Consider the following 19,819-nt stretch of genomic DNA (forward strand, 5'->3'; position numbering starts at 1 on the left):
AGGTTTTTTTGCTACCATTAGCCTCCTCCATTTATTGCAGGCAGTGCACTGCCTTTTTTCACCTACTTTTCCTGCTTGGTGGATTGCACGCTGTTCAGGATACCTGATAGGACTGCTCCTCTGGAACTAAAAGTGAGTGTTTTCTTACATACTATGCCTAGTTATTATGGTTGGGACAATCTTTGTACTGTTCATTGTGCTGGTTAGCACTAGGTACTAGTCCCCTGCCCTATTAGGGTATGTTTTCATTGCTCACCATCATATTGGAGTGTTCCCTACGGAAGAATTATTACAAAATTATTGGGACTCATATGTTTTGATGCACCGGTTACGCACATTATGAAATAATATATGGACAACAATCACTGAAAGCTACACCTGCACCTTTGTACAATCTATACCTGTTCACATTCTTCTGATGAGAAGCAGACCGGGACCTACTCCTTGCTGACCTCTTCTCACGTGATCTTGAACGAGATGGTGAGCGGCTAGAACTCCAGGAGCTGCCCCTGTTCCCAGGGCTTCGTGTTGGACTCTTCCGCCTGTCGGAGGTCTGTCTGGGATGCTTGACTGAAGATTCAGAGCAGCTGTTTTGTCTACCACGGCGATGTCTGACTTTTGTTCTATAATATGATAGAGTACAATGTACATGCAATGCTATATGTAAACATATTGAAATAGATTTGTACTACTGTTGAGCTCCCTGGGGGTGAAATTGAGCTGAGGCATGGATATAGAGGCAGCAAAGGATTCCCAGCATTCATACTGTACCTTTGTTACTACTCCATCTATATGGAGTCTCACATCAAGGAATTCCCAGAGGGGAAAGATATGTGTTCACGATGCTTTGCTGAAACCAAAATTCTCAAGAATTGCAGCTACGCTACAAATCACCACTAGAAGTGCACATTTCTTCAAATTTGCATCAGTTCAGTTCACAATACAGCATTTATGACAAATAGCCTTGAAATTTACCAACTTACACCTGAATGTTCAAAAAATTGCATTATTTAAAGACCATGTGACCTAAAACTTTGTGACCACAGTTATGCAAATGTCCTCAAATTTATTCTGCAATTTTTTTTTGCACAATAAATACAGCAAATTTTGCCTGGTTTGCAAACTTGCACTAAACATTTGCACACCTCTAATCACCACACATCACCTATGCTGGTCTCTACAAATATATCCACAAACATGCCAGTTTTTAGGAGAATAAATGTGAGTTACCTGTAAATTGAACCTAAATAAAAGTGTTAGTTCAATTGTAAAAATAATGCGGCCTTACTTTTTAGCTGGGGTGCAGTGATTCTTTTCCATCCCTGTTGTGTGTGACAATACCGATCCTTCAGAATCACTGCTGTAGTCTGTGTGGCTTCCAGAGTGCACTTGAGACTCCTTGTGTGTCTTGTTTCGCCCCCTAGATCGTCCACAACGTCTCTCTGATGAAGGAGACCTGGACCGGTGTCGGCGCTTATCATCTGATGAGCATCTGCCACCTTTGCTGGATGAAACAGATCTGGGACTCCTGACATCCTGCCTATTGTTGCTCTTATGACAGCCGGGAGAAGCTTCAACTTTCACATGTGTTCTTGAAGAAGGAGATACCGAACTGAACCGCTACAGGAGGGAAAAAAATAAAAAAGGAGGAAAGAGAGAAAAAGGAGAGAAGCTTTAGCATGACTTCATCAATAGAAAATCAGAAATGTTCACTCACAGCTGCATACGGCACGTTAACACAGAAATTCTACACTGAGACTATTCTTTCTGCTTAGCCTTCCGACCCCAACAATGCAGCTCATGCAACTTTGCATGCAAAACGCAACATAAAATAGATAACAGAAAATAACTGTAAAGAGCAGGTAGGGAAGAGAGAAATCTAAGATTGTAAAGGTCTGACATAAAAAATAAATGAAAAGTTATGTAAGATTACAAAAATACATGGGAAAAATACATTTGGATAAAGAAAGAAGGGGAAATCAAAGTAATTAAAATAGTGAGGAGTGAGAGACATTTGGACAAAACAGCACAGAAACTGGTAGAGATTGAGGGGTGGGGAGCAGGTAAAAAGTAGAAATAAAAAAACAAAATAAAATCCACAAATGTTACTGGGAAAAAAAATTGTCTTTTTTTCATTTTATTTTGTCTGAATTCCTTTTTTCCGGCAGAGTACTGTTGAGCTCTCATCAGCACCCTATGTTCTGAGTTTTTGTTACATTGTGATCTTTTTGATTTAAGTCCCTCTTGGTTAACATCCACTTACCAAAAAAGTGGCATTTCCTCCTTTAGTAGGTAAGGTATGAAGAGAAGGGAAAAGTGGGGCAACATAAGTGCATCATTAGATTCACAAAAATGCAAGAGAGATAGAGAGAGAGAAAAAAAAATAATAAAGAATAAAAAAAGACACAAACCCACTTTTCCTGGCCTTGCATTTTTAGTATTGTTGGAGAGGCCAACCATGAGGTTTGAGTGACACTGGTATTGTTCTTTAGCTAACCAGTTTCCCAGTTTGAGCCAACAACATACACCTCTGCTTTCCATGTTTAGCTTGGAATTTTCTTCACGAGGGAGAAGCTCATTAATTCATGCCCTTCATGAACCTAAATCTTATGGGAGTCAACATAAGTCCAGTAACTGCAAAAGGGTACTGAAACATATTACTGTGAATGTGTAACACACTATAAACATTTTAGTGATCTTGACAATAATTACATCTGGGGACTTTTAATCTCTTCTATGATGCTGCTATACATTCAAGACACGGTAGAGAATTCCATAGCATGGAATGTAAGCCCCTGTCTGCTAAACACTAAGCACAATTCACCTGGCAGACGTAGTGAAAAATATATATTGCAAGGAGGAGACTTTGGGGTGATCTATCAATGTAAAGAATGTGTGAATAAGAGTTTGTGTTGCATTACCCAATTTCCTGCTTGCATTTGTGCCAAATGTTAGAATTTCCTAAATGGGATGCCAATCGGTAGCCAGAAACGTTTACACCACTTCAGACTTTACTGATTGTTTTTACGCAAAAACGACACCAAAACGGATATATTTGTATATAATCTGTGCATCATGTCATTACAAGCACAGTACAGTACTTCACTTCTCCTCTTTACAGTCCCTAAATCACAAGCTGAAAGATGTGATGGAAAACCTAAAGCAAAGACCTTGGTACATTGACGCGGAGAGACGCAAAATAGAAACGACACCGTTTTTTGTCCACTTTGCTCCAAATTTGTACCCCCGTTGTGTACAGGAATATTCGTAATCATGATACAATACAGATGATGGGCTGAGTGAATTTCCCCGGCAAATGATAATAATTTACATCAACAATTCAACTAGAAAAAATATAAGGATTTCATAATGTTGCATGTGGTTAGAATGAGGAAGGTAAAGCAGGGATAGTTTGTATATTTATATTGAGAATTTGAGGCAACTGAGCGGAACAGATGCATTGATTTACTGATATGGATCACTTATGGGTACTAAAACATTTCTGCAGTTTTGCATGCATTTCCTTTGTTACAAATGTGAATATACTGTATATACAGTAGGAATGGTAGAAATACCATTTGGCATATATTCGTTACTGCTAGTTACAGTACTTTTTTTACATTTAATTTTCTTATTTTCTTTTTAAAAACCCTTTGCTTTTGTGTGCTACCCTGTGCCACTTATTTCATTTCTACATCGTAGAAATACCCTCCCTCTTTACCAATCAGTTTCCTCCATTTGCCACTTGAGGGAGATGTAATGATAGAAAGAAATGGAAAATCAGAAACATAAGTCAAGAAAAATAACTGTCTAATTTAGTTAGGAATTGTGTACACCAACCTCAACCAAAGCTGTACCTATTCATTACTATAAATATCAGAGCTATAAATGTACCTGTGATTATTACTTTGTGTCGGGCATAAAAGTAACTATCTTTCTCTTGACTGTGTGGAGTGCAGACAAATCAAAACCAAAATAGATAAGTCCATTTCTATAGTGAAGCAACATTTTTACAAATCCCAATACAGTATATGCACTCGCATGGAGTCAGTATTAAACTGGCATTTATGCATCTCCTATGGTTTAAAACTGTTCCCCTGTATTTCTGGATAAATTCCTCAGTAGTTCACTTTGTCCCAGTATCTGAAGAGGAGATTACTAACGTTAAAACTAATTGCCAATGTGGACCTGACCTACTGTAATCAAAGTTCTTATGACTCAGTGCCCCAGTAATTGTCATACAGCTTGCCTCCAAAATCAACTCTATTATGTCTTCAGATCATATCCTTCAGACCTGGAAAACTGTTAGAGTTAGAGTATAGTCTTCAAAGTGGGGACCAAAACAGTACATACCTATCTCTTTTCTCCCAATACTATCCAAAGTCATGGAAAAATGTGTCCAGTCCCAATTAAGAGCTTATTATAACAAGAAACATTTCCTTAGCCAACTCTAATCTGGCTTTCTCCCAAACCACTCCACAGTAACTACCCTCTTAAAAGTTTGCAATGAGATTCAGTGTGGAATGGAACTAGGACAATTTACTAGTGCAATATCTTGTTAAACAAGCTTCAAAGCTTCAGTGCTCTGGTATAGGGGTACATGCTTTAAACTGGTTTCACACCTACCTATTGGGTTACCACTGCTATGGTAGTGAAGTGGTAAACTCCTCTTGCAACTTTCCTGGCAGGCCTAACCACCCACCATGGGGCAACTACCCACTTCATCCACCCCCTGTACCCCCAACAAACCGGTTACTCGGGTTTAACCCCTTCATTGCCATAACGGCTCGCCGCTAAGATAATGAAGCTGTTTTTGTTTACATTTTAATAACTTTGTACTGTAGCAGGGGATCTCCAGAGCAGAACTGCATTGATTTCAGCCACGGGGACCCCCTGCTTCCCGAGTTACAAGCCACGGTATGGGATGCCGGTATCCCCCTGAAATGTTTAAATCTCCCATGTCAGATGACCGGGAAGTTAAACGCATAGAAGATAATGGCACCCCATACCGGGGCCTGTAGCTCGGGAAGCAGGGGGTCGCCGGACCTGAAATTAATGTGGTTTAGCTCCGGAGTCCCCCTGCTACAGTAGACTGTAATTAAAATGCAAATAAAAGCAGTGTGATCGCCTGTAAGCGCTGTGCAGGGAGATGCGGCTCTCTCTGTGTACTTCTCTGTGCAGCTCTCTCTGTGCAGCTCTTACAGACTGTGGCCAGATTGCACTTTGATAGAGGCTGAGATACCATCACTGCTGTCCCGTACGGTATTGGCATTTTCCTACCTCCCGGTGTGAGACTTGTGGAAATGGTTTCTGATTCTTTCTGAATACCGTGTTAACACAAATGTCAAACCGTTCGATGGGGTCATGCCACACCGTTCGAGATAACAGCAATTTTATCGAAGCTACTAGAATAGGCCCCATAGTCTCTAACTGTTACTGAAATGTCTGTAAATATAACGGATAACCTCTGTTCATAGAATGTAACCTTGTATTGTCAACACAACTCTCAATGTATTATTTCATCGTAATATTTCAGGGTCCAATATAGACAGGCTAGTGTTGTCGACTAAATTCACAAGTGCTAGTGGTTTCCTTAAAGCCACCCTCAGTAAACAATGATACATATTTCAACGCGACCAGATATTATCGGATGTATATAATCAGTTACCTATTGTAGCCTTCAGGAGAGGAAGGAATGTAGCCAATAAGTTAATTAATTCAGATGATAAAACATTTTATTCAACCACTCATTTTTTGAGTGACGGTAAATAAGGAAATTACCGGTGCTTAAATTGCTCTGTGTGTAATAGCTTGGTCACTGGTGACAACTTTTCTCATCCTCAGAGTGGCAAGGGTATTCAAATCAAGAGTAGGATTACATGAAGAACTACTCGTGTGGTATATATGATTAAATGGCCCTGTGGTTTGCTGTATATAGGGAATGATGAAACTATGCTTTATAGAGCTTACAAGTGTGATTAAAAAGGGCACTAAACCTACAATCTTAGTTCAGCACTGTATATAACACAGACATCCTCTCTCAGCATTAAGGATTATGGGCATAGAGACCGTACCACCTAGATGAGGGAAGCTGGATAGGGAAACAGCCCTCCTTAGGAAAGAGGCTTACTGGATCCGCACACTGCAGACTAGCAGTGGCAGGGGACTTAATGAAGAACAGCATTTTAAGTGCTTTTTTTTGATAATTTATTTTCTTTCCAGCATTGGGTTCATGCCCACCTCCGTGGACACTGTCCTTATTTTGGATGTAGTATTATGGACAAGCAACAATGATTATTTATTATTTCACTATTATTCTCTGTATGCATTCCAGATTTATTTGATACTTGAATGTAATTTTATAATTTGTATAATAATATTATGTAATTATTGATATCTGCAAGTTAGCAGTTGTTTCCCTTATGGGATTAACCTCCTACTCCTGTCTATATATTAATTTATCTTTTTATACTGTGTTTTTTTCACTGTCACAGCACCGAACACTGCAGGGATTCCCTGCCCTCCGTCTCAGCATCCTCGTTGCCATGATGACGGGAGACACTTTCTTGGTGGCGTCTCTGGTAGCCATAATGATCATCAGCCTGCGTCTCAGTCCCATGTGGTATGACGTCAGCATTCTGACATAACACGAGGCAACGTTGGCTCGAGGTTGTGGACGGAGTTTGGCGGGGAAGGTAATAGTTTAAGGTATATATGTGTGTTTATGTGGGTATTGTAGCACTGACCTTGACAAAGTTTGTGTGCCTGTATCATTCCTACGTCTACTACATATTTCATAGTAAGGCATTTTATACAGATGTACTGTAGCAAGAATTACTCTCTTCGTGGTCGCAGAGAAAAATGCGGACGAACGCGGCCCGAATGTGTCCCAATCATTGCCCTCATGTAGAGACAAAGGCAGGAAGTCTTTGGGCCTGGAAGGATTAACACTGCAGGATTCCATGCTTTTGAAAGGGATCCCGCAACGATAATCCATCACTTGATGGGCCATGAGATGCGGAGAGAATACCGTTATTCCCCTTTCAGATGAGAAGTGCAGTCTTCCTTTTTATTATTATTTTTTTTACATATTGTAAGTTTGAAACAAGGGGTATCTGGAGCTGGACCCCATTCATCTCAGGTCCGGGGACCCCCTGCTTCCCGAGATACAGATTTACAGACCTCTGTAGGGGGTGTCAATATCTCCTGCAAGTTAATCTCTTGTGTCATGGCCCACGGGACATTTAAACAGCACCAAGATACCGGCACTACCTACAGAAGTCTGTATCTTGGGAAGCTGGGGGCCCCAGACCTGAAGTTAATGGTGTTCAGCTCAGGAGACCCCCTGCTTCAAATCAATGTCCAAAAAATAATATTTAAAAAAAACTTCATTACCTTAGTTGCTAAGATCTAAACTCCTCCTTCAACGCACCCACCCTACCAGCAACATAAAGGTCCAATAAACATACCCCGCTTCTAGACTAATGTCCAATATCCCTATTAGCCAAATGTGACTAATTGCGGTTTTGGGCAATTAACCAAATTGGGAAAAAAAAAAAAAAAAGACAAAACATTAACAATACATTTTAAACATAAAAATCATTGATAGTCACTGTGGATAACTAGACCCTAGAGAGCCTAGATAGCCACATTGGCAATACACATATACACATATATATATATGCTTTATTATTTTTTATGACATAAGCACCAGGTCATTATATCACTAAAGGAGTGCCAGATATCAGATATTCATGATTTGTGTGTATATATATATATACATATACAAAAAAGAAATTAATAACCCCTCTTCATTACCTTAGTGGCTAACAGCTAAGGTAATGACGGGGTTAATGATTTTATGTTTAACATATATTTTTAATGTTCTATTTTGGAGAAGAAGGTAAATATGTGTATTTATTTTGGTTGATGGCCAAAAGCACTATTAGTCACATTTGGCTAAAAGCGATATTGGGCATTAGTCAATAGAGGGGGGTTATGTTTGAAACAAGGGGTCTCCGGAGCGGAACCCCATATAATTCAGCTCCAGAGACCCCCTGCTTCCCGAGATACAATCCTCCGTAGGGGTGTCGATATCTCAGCGCTGTTTAAATGTCCCCATCATGGGGGCCGTGAGGCGGGAGATTTAAACTTGCAGATGATACTGGCAGCCCCTACAGAGGCCTGTGTCTCGGAAAGCAGGGGGTCCCCGGACCTGAAATTCACGGGGTTCAGCTCTGGAGAACCCCTGCTTCAATCCTATGTACAAACAATAATAATAAAAAGTGCGAGAACTGCTTTAAGAGCTGCACAGGGAGACCGAGAGAGACTGCTTCTTTCTTCTCTCACTGCACAGCTCTTACAGACTGGTGGCTGGCCTGGTAAGATTAAATCAGCGGGATTCCAATCCAGAAGCAGAGAACCCCAAAACTTTAATCCTCCTGGGAAATTTACTGTCCTCCCGGCCGTGAGAGTTGTAGCCGCTACGCGGCCACGATGCACCTGCGCTTCAGCCGCATTAGCCAGATTAAATCGCGGCATTGAGGGCATTAAGTCTTGCTACATCTATAAATAAATTTAAAAAATACATTTAAGAATCGACAAAGAGAATACCAAAGGAGTTGATTAATAAACAACATAAACCAATCTTGTTATACAGATGCAGCGGCCATTATTTTAACAAATCACGCGGTTTATACCTCAGAATACCCATGTCATGGCGCGGGATTTGTTCCAACCGTACCACTTTAAGACACGAGTGCATAAAATGGCATTTTAGTGTTCTGGCCTTTGAACACCTGAAATGGACACAGTAGCACAGTACTGTACACATTACAATTCATTCATTGCATTTAATTGCACACAATCCATGAAATTCAAATAAAGCAACCACGATAAACACGTGTGCCTGGGGCGGTTGCCCGCGTTCATGCCGCGTGGAGTACAGCAGCGCACATGAAAACAGCGCCATGATTTGTTAAAATAATGGCCGCTGCATCTGTATGTTTTATCTAATCTTAAAACTAGAACTGATGGGATGTTTATAATTTTTTTTAATTTTGTCAGGGTCCTCTCTGGTGCTCCTGCTTGCCCCCTCCCCCCCCTTACCTCCACTGCTGTGGGGAGATGCGGGTGGCGACGGGCTGGCAGCGGCTCCCTTTGCAGGGCGGCGCTATGTTTGTTTGGTTCACTCATGCGCGGAGGCTCAGGCATGCGCAGGACAGTTGCGGCGGCCATTATAGGGAGTGAGGATGGGTGGAGGTGGTGCTCCGTATCGCAGGGCCATTACAAGTTCGCACATGCACAGTTAGAGCTAGCGGCGGCCATTACAAAGTCGCACATGTGCATTAAAGATAGTGCACGCAGTGCCAATGAGAAAAGGCACCACAGGGAACTATATTACCCAGAAGCCTCTGGGGACTGCCCTTTGACTCAAATCACATGCTGCATTACAGCCAAAAGGGCTTACAGATTCTCCTGCTGCAAAGAGTTACATTTCACGCACTGAGAGACAGGAAGTCAGTTGTAGCTGGGAGCAGGTTAGGGGAGGTTGTATGTGCAGGGAGCAGTAGCCCCTGCACTAGGCCAGGTTACCTCCCTAGGCCCCAGTTAGTCCCGAATCCTATAACCTAGATTGTGGTTGCTATAGGGACAGGCCCTTGGGCAGGGACCCTGCCCCTTTAGTTATTTGCTAAAGTTCAGGGACACAGTTCATCTACTGCGCAGCCCTGATCCTAGCGCTATCTCCAACACTTTGGGTGGGCCCTGACATAGGGAAAGGGACATCAGGGAATTTGTGCCCGGCACCCAATGTACTTTGGGGATATTCATTGTTGGTATCCGGTGGGGGAACCTATATACACAGTCATGTGAAAAAGAAAGTACACCCTCTTTCAATTCCATGGTTTTACATATCAGGACATAATAACAATCATCTGTTCCTTAGCAGGTCTTAAAATTAGATAAATACAACCTCAGATGAACAAAAACACATGAAATATTACATCGTGTCATGATTTATTTAACAAAAATAAAGCCAAAATGGAGAAGCCATGTGTGAAAAACTAAGTACACCTTATGATTCAATAGCTTGTAGAACACCTTTAGCAGCAATAACTTGAAGTAATCGTTTTCTGTATGACTTTATCAGTCTCTCACATCGTTGTGAAGGAATTTGGGCCCACTCTTCTTTACAACGTTGCTTCAGTTCATTGAGGTTTGTGGGCATTTGTTTATGCACAGCTCTCTTAAGGTCCAGCCACAGCATTTCAATCGGGTTGAGGTCTGGACTTTGACTGGCCCATTGCAACACCTTGATTCTTTTCTTTTTCAGCCATTCTGATTTGCTGGTGTGCTTGGGATCATTGTCCTGTTGCATGACCCAATTTCAGCCAAGCTTTAGCTGTCGGACAGATGGCCTCACATTTGACTCTAGAATACTTTGGTATACAGAGGAGTTCATGGTCGACTCAATGACTGCAAGGTTCCCAGGTCCTGTGGCTGCAAAAACAAGCACAAATAATCACCCATCCACCACCGTGCTTGACAGTTGCTATGAGGTGTTTGTGCTGATATGCTGTGTTTGGTTTTCGCCAAACGTGGCGCTGTGCATTATGGCCAAACATTTCAACTTTGGTCTCGTCTGTCCAAAGGACATTGTTCCAGAAGTCTTGTGGTTTGTTCAAATGTAACTTTGCAAACCTAAGCCGTGCTGCCATGTTCTTTTTAGAGAGAAGAGGCTTTCTCCTTGCAACCCTTTCAAACAAACCATACTTGTTCAGTCTTTTTCTAATTGTACTGTCATGAACTTTAACATTTAACATGCTAACTGAGGCCTGAATAGTCTGAGATGTAACTCTTGGGTATTTTGCAATTTCTCTGAGCATTGCACGGTCTGACCTTGGGGTGAATTTGCTGGGATGTTCACTCCTGGGAAGATTGGCAACTGTCTTGAATGTTTTCCACTTTTGATTAATTTTTCACACTGTAGAATGATTGACTTTAAATTGTTTGGAAATTGCCTTATAACCCTTCCCAGATTGATGGGCAGCAACAATTGCTTCTCTAAGATCATTGCTGATGTCTTTCCTCCTTGGCATTACATAGTTACATAGTAGATGAGGTTGAAAAAAGACATAGGTCCATCAAGTTCAACCTATGCTAAATTTAAACAACATAAACTTTATCCTATATCTATACTTACTTATTGATCCAGAGGAAGGCAAACAAAAAACCCCATTAAGGGGAAAAATTAATTCCTTCCTGACTCCAAGAATTGGCAATCGGATTAATCCCTGGATCAACATCCTTCCCATGTATACTTATTTGGTATATCCCTGTATACCTTTCCCATCTAAAAAGATGTCCAACCTTTTTTTGAACAAATCTATTGTATCTGCCATCACAGTCTCCATGGGTAATGAATTCCACATTTTAACTGCCCTTACTGTAAAGAACCCTTTCCTTTGTTGCTGGTGAAATTTCCTTTCCTCCAACCTTAAGGGATGGCCCCGAGTTCTTAGTACTGCCCGTGGGATGAATAGTTCTTTTGAAAGCTCCTTGTATTGTCCCCAAATATATTTGTATATAGTTATCATATCCCCTCTTAGACGCCTCTTTTCTAATGTAAATAAATCTAATTTAGCTAGCCTCTCCTCATAAGTTAGATTGTCCATCCCCTTAATTAATTTGGTGGCTCTTCTATGCACTCTCTCTGGTTCCATAATGTCATTTCTTAGGATTGGTGCCCAAAATTGTTCTCCATATTCAAGGTGTGGTCTTACTAATGCTTTGTAAAATGGCATAATTATGTTTACTTCCCCTCCATCCATTGTCCGTTTGATGCAAGATAAGATCTTGTTTGCCTTTGCAGCTACTGCATGACATTGGGCACTATTGCTAAGCCTGCAGTCTACAAGCACTCCTAAATCCTTCTCCATCACGGATTCCCCCAATATAGCTCCATTTAATTTGTAAGTCACTTTTTTATTTTTGCATCCCAAATGCATAACCTTACATTTATCTGTATTAAACCTCATTTGCCATTTACCTGCCCACGTTTCCAGTCTCTCCAAGTCCATCTGAAGAGAAATTACATCCTGCTCTGATTCTATTACCTTACACAATTTAGTATCATCAGCAAAGATGGAGACTTTGTTCTCTATCCCAACCTCAAGGTCATTAATAAACAAGTTAAAAAGCAGGGGTCCCAGTACTGATCCCTGAGGTACTCCACTCACGACTTTAGCCCAACCTGAAAAAGTTCGATTTATGACAACCCTCTGTTGTCTGTCCTTTAACCAGTTTTCAATCCAGGTGCATATATTATTACTGAGTCCAATTTGCTTTATTTTGTACACAAACCTCTTGTGTGAAACCGTATCAAAAGCCTTTGCAAAATCTAAGTAGACCACATCAACTGCATTACCCTGGTCTAAATTCCGACTTACCTCCTCAAAGAAACAAATAAGGTTAGTTTGGCAAGATCAATCCTTCATAAACCCATGTTGACTATTACTAATAATTTTGTTTTCCATTAGGTATTACTGAAGATTATCCCGTATTAAACCTTCAAGTAGTTTCCCTACTATTGAAGTCAGGCTTACAGGTCTGTAATTTCCTGGTTGTGATCTAGCTCCCTTTTTAAATATAGGCACCACATCTGCTTTACACCAATCTTGTGGTACTGAGCCTGTGGTAATTGAGTCCTTGAATATTAAATATAATGGTTTGGCTATTACATAGCTTAACTCCTTGAGAACTCTTGGATGTATGCCATCGGGGCCAGGTGCCTTATTTACTTTAATTTTTTCAAGTCGCTTATGAACTTCTTCCTCAGTTAACCAATTGTTCATTAATATGGAGGTTGTGGCACTACTATTGAACTTGATTCTTCCCTGGTAAACACAGAGGCAAAGAATTTGTTTAATACCTCAGCTTTTTCCTTATCTCCAATAATAATCTGCCTACCCATCTCACACTGAAAGGGCCCTATATTTTTTTTTCTCATTTTTTTGTTATTAAAGTACTTAAAGAACTTTTTAGGGTTGACCTTACTTTCTATTGCAATCCTTTTTTCATTATCCATTTTTCTAATTTGATTGCCCTTTTGCAATTTTTGTTACATTCCTTATAATTCTGATACGATGTCTCCGTCCCTTCTGACTTAAAGAATCTAAACGCCTTCCTCTTCTTGTCCATTTCCTCCCCTACATGTTTATTTAGCCACATTGGTTTTGATTTATTTCTTTTATACTTATTACCCAAGGGTATACACTGATAAGTGTGCTTTTCTTACAATGTTTTAAAGACTGCCCATTTATCTTCTACATTTTTCCCTGCAAAAACATCATCCCATTGTATTACTACTAGATTAGACCTCAGTTTATTAAGATCTGCCTTTCTAAAGTTTAAGGTCTTTGTTGAACCCAAGAAATCTATTTTTTGATAATTTATTTCAAATGAGACCATGCTATGATCACTGTTACACAAATGTACCAGGACTTGAATATTTGTTATTACTTCTACATTGTTTGATATGACCAAATCAAGTATTGCCCCTCTCCTGGTTGGTTCCTCAATAATTTGGGTCATATAATTGTCTTTAAGCACCCCCAAAAACCTGTTTCCTTTTGTTGTAACGCTAATCTCATTGCCCCAGTCTATGTCTGGATAATTAAAATCCCCCATTATGCAAACATGACCCAGTTTTGATGCCTTTTCCATTTGCAAAAGTATTTTAGCTTCCTCAATCTCACAGATATTTGGTGGTTTATAACATATTCCCACAAACATTTTCTTAATACTTTTACCTCCACTGCTAATTTCTATCCACAAAGTCTCTACATTTTCATAATTCCCTTTATAAACATCATCCCTTATAATAGGTTTTAGATCTGGTTTAACATATAAACATACTCCACCTCCCCTTTTATTTGTTCGATCCTTCTGAAAAAGGGAATAACCCTCTCAATTAACTGTCCAGTCATGAGTTTCATCTCACCATTTTTAGTAATGCCTATGATATCATACTGCTCCCTTGCAGCTAATACTTCAAGCTGCCCCATTTTATCTGTCAGGCTTCTTGCATTATCAAGCATGCATTTAAGTTTTTTTTCAGCCTGTACTATTATCTTATCTGCTCCTTCCTTTCTGCGCCCACTCTGTTTAGTCTTTAGAAGTTTTCTAGTATTATCTGTATTTACTATGGGTGTCTCACTGCTTGTCAAACTCGCACTTGCCCCCATTCTACCTCCATACCACCTTGTATCCTCCTCTATTCCATTTTGTTCATTATCTGTTTCATTCCCCTCCCCCCTCCATCCTAGTTTAAAATCTCCTCCAACCTTTTTAGCATTCTCCCCCCTAGCACAGAAGATCCCTCTTCATTGAGGTGCAATCCGTCCCTAGAATATAGATGGCACCTCTCAGAAAAGGAGTTCCAGTGCTCTAAAAACCCAAACCCCTCCTTCCTGCACCACTTTCTTAGCCATACATTAACCTTCCTGATCTCTGACTGTCTCCCTGTGGTAGTGCATGGCACTGGTAGTATTTCAGAAAATACTACATTGGAGGTCCTTGCCTTAAGCTTTTGGCCTAGATCCCTGTAATCATTTTTTAGGACCCTCCATCTTTCTCTAACTTTGTCATTGGTGCCAACGTGTACCAAGACCGCCGGGTCAATCCCAGCCCCCCCAACAATCTGCCTACCCGATCCGCAATGTGCCGAACCCCGAGCACCCGGGAGACAACAAACTATTCGGTTCATGCGGTCACAGCAACAGATTGCCCTATCTACAGTACCTTCCTAATAATGGAGTCCCCTACCACCACAATCTTTCTTTGTATCTGAGCATCCTGAGTCCCCACTGTGCTGGAGAAACTATTCCCCTGGCTGCTAGAGGAATTAGTCTCCCCCAGCCTTGCCATTTCTGCCCCAACATTCCCAGTATCTTCACTCAACACAGCAAATCTATTAGGATGTGTCAGCTCAGAAACGACCTGCCTCTCCCTATTGCCGCTGCTTCCCCTTCTAACTGTCACCTAGCTACCCACCTGCTCCTCACTAACGGCAACCAAGCTACCTACCTGCTCCTCACTAACAGCGCCACCATCTGCACCACTAGTCAAAGCAAGGGCCTGCTCAATGAGCTCTAATTCCCTTTCAAGATTGCCAATGTCCCTCAGTATTGCAAGTTGCCTCTTCAGATCAGCAATCTCTGACTCTAAAGAGACCACTTGCTCACACTTCTCACAGCGGTATGCTCCTTGGAACAGCTGCTCCAAGTGCACATACATGTGGCAAGATGTGCATTGAGTGGCATTTACAATCCTGCTCATTCTAGCAACTATGAAGTTTAGAAGGACTAACAGTAAACTGTACTTCAATATACTATACCCTGTTTAACCGCTTCCTTGTTCAAACTGCTTCTGGTTCTAACTGCACACACATTGTGTTAACACCCACCTGAATGCTCCATACAAACAAACAAAAGATAAGCATCTTAATTCCTATGGAAGCAGTAAGGGTGTACTTATTTTTTCACACATAGCTTCTCCATTTTGGCTTTGGATTTTGACACGGTGTAATATGTCATGTGTTGTTGTTCATCTGAGGTTGTATTTACCTAATTTTTAGACATGCTAAGGAACAGATGATTGTTATTATGTCCTGATATGTAAAACCATGGAATTCAAAGAGGGTGTACTTTCTTTTTCACATGACTGTATATTACTGTGTGGTACAGAGAACCAAGGTTATTTCTTTTAGTAAAGGTTGCTAGCATATATTGTGTGCGTGCATTATTATTATTGTTCCTGTAAGAGGACCATCCCATCCCGTTGGGATCCCTTACAAGTGGAGGCGCTGTAACCCAAAGAAGCAGGTATACCCCAGGCTCCCAGCGGTGGAGGTTCAGGCCTTCTGTGAGCCTTCTGTGAGCCTATCAGGTAAAGCACCACACGTGGTAACACAGGTATATTTACCCACATGGTCCCTATCTGCGATTGGGGTGGGGGGGTGTTACAATTACAATAATAATAAATCCAACTGGTAAACAAAAACATTGAAATACAGTAAAGATGAAAAATTATAAAATAATCTAATCAATATTCATCTATTTATCCCCAAAACTAGCACCAGAAAAAAGAAAATACTATCAAGTTAAAAAAATGGAATAGAAGCCAATTTTAAACTATAAATGCACTGAAATCTATATCCACATATATATATCTATATGCCAGAGAAAGTGTACCCAATTTAAAGTTTCTTCAAATTATTTTTTTAGGGGTGATCCCCACCCCTCCAATCCTTTTCTACCCATTCAACACCCATATATTTAAGACTGTTGGGATTTGCAATGTAAAAAATGGCAAAATATCTCGGAATATTGTGTCTGGATTTTCATTGTTATGTTTCGCACTTGTTCCAAAATGCGTGAATGTAATGGTCTAATAATATTGCCCTCATACTGGAGGTCATAAGGGCACTCCAGAATGTTAACTACAAAACTAGTTTTACAATTAATGTGATGTTTAATATTGTAGGATTCACTATACATATTAGACATCAATTTAAATTAGTTTTAATTTCCAACTTTACACGCCTTACTACTGAAACATTTAAAGAAACCAATAGGCTTACAGTTATGTAAGTAAATCTCACTGTTTTGTTCTTCAATTCTAAATAAACTAGGGGCCAATTAATCTTTAAGAATATTTGCCTTTGTAAAAAATAACTGTTGGGTTTTCACATAAAAAAAGGAAGTTATCTTTTGTAAAACTATTGCCAGGGTTTTGAAATTATTTGTTTCATTATATTTGGTGATGCACATAAACTCATTATCTAAAATCTTTTTCTTATTGTCATGTGTTCTATTTGCTTCAGTATGTATTAAAAGATTCTCTAAAAGAGAAATTAGAACAGAGTCAGAAACTTTTAAAGAATATGATAAGAGTATTAAAAAAAAAAAGTGGATGGGATAGAGGCTGAAGTTATATTGGGTAAGCCAAAAAAATCATAAGAGATAAAACCAATTTGAAAATAGGTAACTGCATTAATTGGAAGAATTGTCCTGGGGAAATCAAAAGGGAGAGAGGTCTTTTTAGAGAACAAATATTATGTAATATATTTAGAATATTGGGAGCAAAGTTTAGTGGTTTTATATAAAAGGATTTTTGAGCAAATGTATAACTATTAAAAAAGTTTATTTTCGTTTTGTAAATAAGTATATAGAGGACTTATGTATTGTTTAGAGGATTTGTATATTGTATATATTCATTTCATGATTGTGAAGGAAAATATCACCAAGAACACACATAACATAACATTAAAGTCTAATAGAAATGTATTTATAATATGAAGTGATATTTGAAAAATAACTACACTAAATATTTTTAATAGCTTAATAGACTGTGCTATATAAAGTTTGCTTGATGATACTGTGATTAAATTATAACTCCTGGGGACGCTGAATTGGCGAAACGCGTTGAGAGTAGTCGATTGTGCAGAGGAGACAGAAGGATCACCCTGTGAATAAGGACCTGCCCACCGGAGGTTCTTAAAGTATTTATGCATGTATATCTATATTTATATAGCACCATCCAGGTACATAGCGCTTTACAATATATGTGACATTATATTATAACACAATGGAAATTAGCGTTTCAGAAAAAACAATAGGAAAAAAGAGTCCCTGCCGCGTAGAGCTGCCAATCTAAGTGGTAAGTGGAGAGAACTTCCTGAGACAGCCGGAGGGTGTTCTGGTAAGTGCATCTGCAAGGGGCCAAGGTCAGTGTATCTGAGATATATAGTACCAGTCAGCGGAGCTACCCAAATGCTTAGTTAAAGAGGTGTGTTTTAAGAAAGGTCTTAAAGGTGGAATGAGAGGGTACCAGTTTGATATTGAGGGGAAGGACATTCCAGAGGTGTGGGTAGTGAGTGAGAAAGGTTTAAGGTGAGAGAGGGTCTTAGATACAAAAGGGGTAGATAGAAGACATACTTGAGCAGAATGCAAGCGTTGAGCAGGGGTATAGCGAGAAATTAGAGCTGAGATGTAAAGGGGGGGGGGGTTAAAAGTGAGGAGGAGGATTTTGTAAGTAATATGGTATTTAATATGAAGCCAGGAGAGGGATTTCAGTAGGAAAGGCACTGAGACAGATTTAGGAGAGAGAAAAAGTGATTCTAGCAGCAGCGTTTAGAATAGATTGTAGGGAACAAAGGTGAGAGGCAGGAAGGCCGGACAGTAGAAGGTTACAATAGTCAAGATGGGAGAGAATTAGGGCCTGTGTTAAAATTTTAGCAGTAGAGCGACGGAGGAAAGGGCATGTCTTTGAAATGTTAAGGAGGAAAAAACTACAGGTTTTAGCTACATTGTGAATGTGAGAGGAGAATGTTAGGGATGAGTCAAATGTGACATCAACGTAAGCAGCGTGCTTGTGATACTGGGTGTATGATAGTTCTGCCAACAGTACTTTTGAAGGGGGCAGTAGGGCTAGGCTTGGGAGGAAGCATGAGGAGCTCTGTCGTTGACATGTTAAGTTAGAGTTGGGAGAGGGCAATCCAGGATGAAATACTTTAGCTGAGAGACAATCAGAGACTTTGGTCTCTATAGCAGGTATAAGGTCAGGGGTTGAAATGTAAATTTGTGTGTCATCAGCATAGGGGTGATATTTGAACCCAAGAGATGTTATAAGGTCACCTAGAGAGAGTGTGTAAAGAGAAAAGAGAAAGAGGTCCCAGGACAGTCCCCTGGGGTATGCCAACAGAAAGATCGGCAGAAGACGTGGAGGAGTTGGCAATCGAGACACTGAAAGTACGATGGGAGAGGTAAGATGAAATCCAGGATAGGACTCTTTTACGGATACTAAAGGTATGGAGAATGTTAATGGAGAAGAGGTTGGTCCACAGTAGCAAAGGCTGCAGAGAGGTCAAGTAGTATGAGAAGAATGTAATGACCTTTGTTTTTGGCAGCATGTAGGTCACTAGTTATTTTAGTGAGGGCTGCTTCAGTGTAATGAGCAGTGCAGAAACCAGATTGTAGATGATCTACTGTAGGAGAGAATAGGTGGTAAGAAAATAGAGCAAGCGAGAAAATACAAGGTGTTTGTCAAGGGGAGACTCCTGGAGTGGGTAGAACCTCGGTGGCCAGAATAGCGGGGATCAGGAAAGGATTGTTGGGGTCACAAGCAGGGTTCAGTGGCAGGCAGCAAGCAGGATTGTCGGGGTCACAAGCAGGGTTCAGTGGCAGACAGCAAGCCGGATAGTCGGGGTCCAAGCAGGGGTCGGCAACAGGAAAGCAGGAACACAGCACGGGAGCAGGAACTGAGACTAGGGAGCAGGGACAGATACCAGGGAGTACGGACTGAGACAAGGGATCAGGGAACAAATGGAGACAAGCCAGAACACTAGCAAGGGCCTTTAATAAATACCAGACTAAATACAGGACAGAACTGGACAGAAGCAGAAGCATGGGAGTCTGGACACAAAACAAAGGCAAGGGAGGAACAGGAAACAGGAATCTATAAGGACAGAGGACAGGAGCAACAAGAGGAGACAGACAGACTAACCCCAGAGCAGACAGAAACCAGCAGCACACCCGGTGGACAGAGAAAGGAACAATGGCAAAGAGCATGATGTCTAGGAGACCCTGACATTACTCCTCCCTCTCAAGAGCATTCTCCGGCGATCCTCCAGGCTCTTCCTGAAGGCCTTGATGAAAGGCGGACTCAGGGTGACCCACCTCTGGTGGTCTGTTGATGGGCAAAATACGGATGCGTTTAACTTAAATGCAGGGGCATGAACATCAGGAAAATGGGCATC

General features: G+C 40.6%; 1 protein-coding gene across 3 annotated transcripts in view; it reads right to left on the reverse strand.

Moving 5' to 3' along the window:
- The window catches only part of SRRM3 (serine/arginine repetitive matrix 3), a 524,720-nt gene that overhangs the window by 13,293 nt on the left and 491,608 nt on the right, over positions 1 to 19,819 (reverse strand). For all 3 annotated transcript variants that reach the window (XM_075589834.1, XM_075589835.1, XM_075589833.1), the window contains 2 exons: positions 1,289 to 1,620; positions 402 to 623 (listed from right to left, as the gene is read on the reverse strand). In XM_075589834.1, the coding sequence (XP_075445949.1) occupies positions 402 to 623; positions 1,289 to 1,620 (554 nt within the window). The remainder of the gene's footprint in view (positions 1 to 401; positions 624 to 1,288; positions 1,621 to 19,819) is intronic.

This window comes from Ascaphus truei, chromosome 3 (genome assembly GCF_040206685.1).
Source record: "Ascaphus truei isolate aAscTru1 chromosome 3, aAscTru1.hap1, whole genome shotgun sequence".
In the NCBI taxonomy this organism is placed as follows: domain Eukaryota; kingdom Metazoa; phylum Chordata; class Amphibia; order Anura; family Ascaphidae; genus Ascaphus; species Ascaphus truei.